This window comes from Delphinus delphis, chromosome 7 (genome assembly GCF_949987515.2).
Source record: "Delphinus delphis chromosome 7, mDelDel1.2, whole genome shotgun sequence".
Classification (NCBI taxonomy): Eukaryota; Metazoa; Chordata; class Mammalia; order Artiodactyla; family Delphinidae; genus Delphinus; species Delphinus delphis.
In genome coordinates this window covers 32,021,653-32,028,154 of record NC_082689.1, presented here as the reverse complement: position 1 = coordinate 32,028,154, position 6,502 = coordinate 32,021,653, and the positions used below count along the sequence as shown (strand labels likewise).

Genomic DNA, 6,502 nt, shown 5'->3' with positions numbered 1-6,502 from the left:
AGAGAGCCAGCAACTTAGCAGGTTTTTGTTGGGGGTGGGGGGCGCGTGTCAATGAAATAAATTGGGTCGTAAAATATGCCTAGACAATTGGATAAAACTGGGACTTAGGGGGACTCCTGCACTCCAGGAAATTCTCCAAGTCTCCACTTATCCTCAAAATGAACAAGAAGCTTCAGTTTCAAATTGAGTGCATTTTCCATCCATGGATTGGCTTGTTTTGTTCAGTTTTACTTTGAGTATTTGAGGTTATCTTTTCGACGTAACAGCTAAACCCACGGCTTCCTTTCTCGTAAAACCAAAACAAAAAGGCTAGAAATTCAGGTGCCTTCTGCGTGTGCACATGTGTAGTACATACCTGGGATCAAAGCCTGCTATATAAAGTCCTTGATTCTGTGTGGGTTCAAACACATTTCAAAGCTTCAGGATCCTGAAAGTTTTCGCTCTGCTTCCTGAAGACCTGAACACCGCTCCCATAAAGCCATGGCTTGCTTTGGCTTCCAGAGTCATGGGGCTCGGCTGGACCTGGCTTCTGGGACCTGGCCCTGTACTGCCCTGTTTTCTCTTCTCTTCATCCCCGTTTTCTCTAAAGGTGAGTGAGGCTATTGGAGCATGGAGGTGGAGGAGGTGTTTCTCCCACCTGGGTTTCATTCCTTTTAGCAGTCAAGGGCAGTGATTTATAGCAAATCCAGAAGCTAAAGGTGAGACTCCAATCTCCTGGCGTGGGCAGCTCTGTATTCCAAGGCAGGCAGGGGACAGCCGACAGCAGCAAATCAGCCGAGACACAGCTCTTAGCAGTTTGCTGGGCATGGAGTGGGAGCTTAATGAATACGTGTGAGTTGGTCTGGGAGACATGAGCAATTTCAGATACTTCTATAAGATGAGAAGAAAATACTGCAAAGTTAAGTGATTTAAGAGAGCAAAGATACCCACCATCCTAAATCCATTTGGGCTTGGAATCAGGGTTAGCTCAAGATTTCCCTTTTTCTGACTTACTTCACTCTGGATGATAGACTCTAGGTCCATCCACCTCATTACAAATAGCTCAATTTCGTTTCTTTTTATGGCTGAGTAATATTCCATTGTATATGTGTGCCACATCTTAAGTCAGAAAGAGAAAGACAAATACTGTATGCTAACACATATATATGGAATTTAAGAAAAAAAATATGTCATGAAGACCCTAGGGGTAAGATGGGAATAAAGACACAGACCTACTAGAGAACGGACTTGAGGATATAGGGAGGGGGAAGGGTAAGCTGGGACAAAATGAGAGAGTGGCATGGACATATATACACTACCAAACGTAAAATAGATAGCTAGTGGGAAGCAGTCGCATAGCACAGGGAGATCAGCTCGGTGCTTTGTGACCACCTAGAGGGGTGGGATAGGGAGGGTGGGAGGGAGGGAGATGCAAGAGGGAAGAGATATGGGAACATATGTATATGTATAACTGATTCACTTTGTTATAAAGCAGAAACTAGCACACCATTGTAAAGCAATTATACTCCAATAAAGATGTAAAAAAAAAAAAATTTCCCTTTTTGAAGAACACTGATTTAGGCAAATTATGGGAAGTTTCTTTCCTACCCAATTCAAGGTTTTAAGGTCCTCTGATCCACTTTTATAAACGGGTTAGCCTGCTTGTTTAAACTTTCAGCATTCTTTACTCAATGCAGGGTTTTAGGGTCCTCTTAATCAACTCTAGAGTTAGCTAATTATTTAAAAAAACGAAAGCAATTTGAAGTAGTAAAACAAACAAACAAAAATAAATGAAAAAAAGAAAGGAAGAAAGAACAAAAGAATGAAAGAAAGAAAGAGCCATAGGTCTGTTTGGGATAAGATACTTAATTGCCTCCTGACTTATCTCTGGACTTTAGGTGCAGATTCCCCAGTTTTCAGATGAAATAAAGCTCTTTAGAGGCTGATACTTGGTCTGTTACAATGGTGTGAAATGGTGACTGTTTTACCAGAAGGTGAATTTCAACCTTCTCTCCCTCTAGAGTTTCTCGGTTGAAAAACCAAGTGGTTTATACAAAGTAGGTGCTCAAAAGATATTTGATTATTAATTTTTACTGTATAAGAAATATTCATACACATTTTCTTATTTTACATGTTTTGAACATGTACGGTTAAATACCAGAGAAATAATCAAATTTACTTTTAAGAAAATTTATCTCAACCTGTAACTGGGATCCTCCCATGGTGGATATTGGAAAATTGTGTAACCAGATTTAGTGGTGATAATTGGGAGCTTGCCTCGGCGGAGGGCAGGAAACTTGGTCTTCTTTAAGCTTAGAGTCAACACAACAAATGGGCAGGATATAATGATTAATGCACAAAAAACCTTTAATACAGGGCTGAATTTGATTAAGTACTGCGGTGGAGTTATAATAGTACAAAGGAGGCTCAGAGGGCATCTCTGATAGACAGAAATGAGGGTTGGGAAAGAAAACTACTGTCTAGCCAACCAAGGCTGCTGGATTAACCATGGCAATGGCTGCTGCCGTGTTATTCTCTCTTCTAAGGGCACAGGTTGCCTACTACAGGTGCCTGGGGGAAAGGACTAATGTTTTCAGAATAAAGTGATTTATGCACAGGAAGAGGTGTCCTGGAAGCTCAGATTGGAGTGGTAAGATAGGATCAGCTTATGGAGACACAGTGAAAGTTATTTGTTTTTGTAATCAGCGGTATATAAGGCATGAAAGGGTTTGAACAGAATGAGTGACATGGTTTAATTCAAGTTTTGAGTGTCACTTGTGTGATTGATTGACTAGAGAGGGGCCCAGTTAGTTACAGGAAAGTAATTTGTCATGAAGCCACTATTTTTTAGACGATGTGAGCCCTTTTGTATGGAGAGCTGGCCTCCCTTCTCCTGTAAAAGCCAGAGGGAAAAGAACAAAGGAACACAAGGTGTTCGAGTGAAGGAGAGAGGGCGGTGGAAGAGGTGATGACAGTGGCAGGGGAAGCCCATAGAAGTGAACAGCAGGGTTGCCTCAGCCTACAGAGGAAATGACCCGGTGCCCTCGGCTCGGTGGCTTCCTTCATCAAGCAGCATCCCTCATTCTCTGGTGATAATGCAGGGAAGGGGGTGGCCGGCACCATGGGCCAAGACTCAGCTCCTCGTGGGCGATTGAGGTCCAGGGCCAGATCAATGCGGGTAGAGGTTATTAAGGTATACTTTGAGGGATAAAGCAAGACTCTATACCTCAGCCTCCAAACTTTCCCCTACTACTCTTATAGGTCCCACAGCTCTATCATAACCTTAGAATACCAGAGTGGGAAGGCACTCTGATGTCATCTGATCTAATCCCCTCTTTTGCATGTGAGGGAAAAATGAAGTCCACGGGGGAGGCATGGCTTTCCCCAAATCACCTATTTCACGGTAGAGCCAGCCCTTCTCTTTGTCACATCAGTGTTCTTCATGCCACAGACAACTGCCGTCAAGGCACTGTTTTCCAATAAGGAAGCACCTTCATGGAGAGTAACCGGAAGACAGTGGCGAGATGGAGGGGGTGCTGGGGTGGGTGGAGAAGGAAAGGGGTAGGGGAGGGTGATGAGTTTGTTGATGGGGGGAGAGAAAGGCTGACAGGTGAAACTGGAGGGGGTCATCAAAGATCAACTTTGCCCGGCCTGAGGGTTTTGCCTGGACCTGGTCATGGGCAAGCATGAGTTCACTGAGTTCCCTTTGGTTTTCCTGCTTTAGGGGTGCACGTGGCCCAGCCCGCAGTGGTGCTGGCCAGCAGTCGGGGTGTTGCCAGCTTCGTCTGTGAATATGGGTCGTCAGGCAAAGCCGCCGAGGTCCGGGTGACGGTGTTGCGGAAGGCAGGCGGCCAGCTGAACGAAGTCTGCGCCGCGACCTATATGGTGGAAGATGAGCTGACCTTCCTGGAGGATTCCACTTGCACTGGCACCTCCAGTGGGAACAAAGTGAACCTCACCATCCAAGGGCTGAGGGCCACGGACTCCGGGCTCTACATCTGCAAGGTGGAGCTCATGTACCCGCCGCCCTACTATGTGGGCATGGGCAATGGAACCCAAATTTACGTCATTGGTGAGCATCATTGACGACGCCTTTTGCATTGCTGTCTCTTCTCTGTGTGCAAACAGTTTTGCTCCTTGATTTCAGGTCGTTCATGTTTAGGATTGTGGGAATTCTCTTTAAGAGTTCTCTGGCATACTGCATGAGTCCTACTCAGTATGGGTGGCGAGGCAAACGGCATTCTGTTTATAAAATAAAAGGAGCTGGAGAAGGTGTGTTTCCTCCCGGCAGGTTGGGGCACTCACACTGGAGTGATACCCAGCATGAAATTTGGTCTTGGCCTTTGATCTGAAACTCTTGGCAAAGTAGCCCCAACAGTCAGACTTACCTGGGGTCCAGCGATTCCAATTAGGGGTGGACATCAAGGTCTGGAAGCTTGAACTTTTTCCTTCTCTCACCAGTTGGGGGAGTACCGCCCTAGAATTTAGAAAGCATCTCAGGGAAATTATGCTTTCTTCTCTGTTGCAGATCCAGAACCATGCCCGGATTCTGATTTCCTCCTCTGGATCCTGGCAGCAGTTAGTTCAGGGTTGTTTTTCTACAGCTTCCTCATCACAGCTGTTTCTTTGAGCAAAATGGTGAGTGCCGTGCTGCTAACGCGCCATCCTTGGTCAGAATACCTTTAGTGATAACAACTGGCCAAATGATGCTGTTGAGTCGCGTTTTCTTGAGATGAAGCGATAAATGAAGAAGAGGAAGGACAGTGGTAAAGAACACACTAGAACCCTTGGCATTGGCCTTTGAGGTTTCAGGATGACTAATATTTTATATGAGTGTGTTTGACATTGAATGTTTGTGTGATTTTGCATAGGGTTTCATTTTGAGTAGCTGAACAACACGGGACAGCTGTTTTGCTCTTTATCTTCATGACAATTGTACTTAAGTTAATAACCCTGAAACATTAGGTTGGGCAAAATGCTGCTGGAGAAGACCGCAGGGGTGGTTAATGTCCCTCTACTTGAGCCTTCCTTGACCAAGCTGTAGGCATCCACGTAACACATGCCCAGGGCGCCCTGTTACCCATTCTGCTCGACTGGCAAGCCTCATGCTCTTCTCCAGCCCAGTAAATGAGAACCCCGTTTTCATTTACTACAGTTGTTGTAGAAGAAGCAGAGGTATGGAATCCGGACTTCTGTCAAGATTTCTGACAGTCGCTTGCAACCTCCTTTGCCTGAGGCTGGCTTTGCCATTCACAAACCTCTCCCTCACCTTCCTCTCTCCCTCCCCTTCTCTTCCACTCCCTTACTCCCTCCCTCTCTCCCTCCCGCGCCCCTACACTGTATTCCAGGATCCTCTACTCGGTCTGTTCTGTCGCTGTAGCTTCTTTCTACCTCATTTACTACAAAGTGCCACACTAACTAGTAGACTAGACCTCAATTTACTGAGGTGATAAAAACTGGGAACTAATGTGGACCGAGAAAAAAAGTAATAAAGAGTATGTGAGGAGTAGAGATGAGACATACTGCTCCCAAAGAGAATAATTGAAGTTTATTATCTTATCCAGCTCATCCCCTCACAAACAAGACCCAGTCAATTATCATAGGCATTTTGGGTGTTCTTTCTAAAGCTTTCTTGAAGTTTCTTTCTGCTATCTCCCAGTCAGGGAAAATGATTTCTATCTTAAGTCAATAGCACAGAGTTATTTACCCGAAATGAATTTTAATGGCTGAATCAAGAAAATCTCCTGGGGCTTATAATTCTGTATGTTGTGAACATCTATTTTTCAGTGGGGTAGGAACCCAATATTTGTTGAATCCTATTATAGTTAGAAGTGGCTTCTGTATTCCTCGATACTAATTACTGTTTCTTTTAATGTTTGGCAGCTAAAGAAAAGAAGCCCTCTTACTACAGGGGTCTATGTGAAAATGCCCCCAACTGAGCCAGAATGTGAAAAGCAATTTCAGCCTTATTTCATTCCCATCAATTGAGAGACCATTATGAAGAAAAAAGACTATGTTCCAATTTGTAAGAGCTGAGGCAATTCTAACTTTTTGCTATCCAGCTATTTTTGTTTGTTTGTATATTTTGGGGGATTCATCTCTCTTTAATATAAAGCAGGATGCAGAACCCAAATTAAGCGTACTACAATTTAAAACAAAGGAGCAGAAAAACAGAGCCGGGCTGGTTCTGTCACATCTGATCCAATTTTAGTAAAACCCTCACTTGGGAGCAATATTGGGATGCAGCATTACAATGTGGAGTCAAGACATGAGTTAGGGAATGGTACAGTCCCAAGAAAGCAAAGGAAGAATTAAGAGCGAGGATGGTATTGTATACATCTTGTATTTACCTGTGAGAAGTTTATAGCTGAAATGATGTTTTCAAGTAAAATTTTTATGCTGTTGTTATTTTTCTTAACAAATATATAATTACATAAAGACTTAAAAAATACTCACATGGCTATATTTTAGCCAGTGATTCCAAAGGTTGTATTGTAACAATATGTATTTTTTATTTGATAGT

The 6,502-nt window shown here is 43.8% G+C and overlaps 1 protein-coding gene across 2 annotated transcripts; it reads left to right on the top strand.

Moving 5' to 3' along the window:
• Positions 1–480: 480 nt before the first annotated feature.
• On the top strand, positions 481–5,967 carry CTLA4 (cytotoxic T-lymphocyte associated protein 4). 2 transcript variants are annotated; one of them, XM_060015589.1, is made up of 4 exons: positions 481–589; positions 3,704–4,051; positions 4,508–4,617; positions 5,863–5,967. In XM_060015589.1, the coding sequence occupies exons 1-4, from the start codon at positions 481–483 to the stop codon at positions 5,965–5,967; spliced, it is 672 nt and encodes a 223-aa protein (XP_059871572.1). The 2 variants fall into 2 exon arrangements, with proteins under 2 accessions (XP_059871572.1, XP_059871573.1); XM_060015590.1 differs by lacking the exon at positions 4,508–4,617 and having other exon boundaries at positions 5,863–5,918.
• The last annotated feature ends 535 nt before the right edge of the window (positions 5,968–6,502 follow it).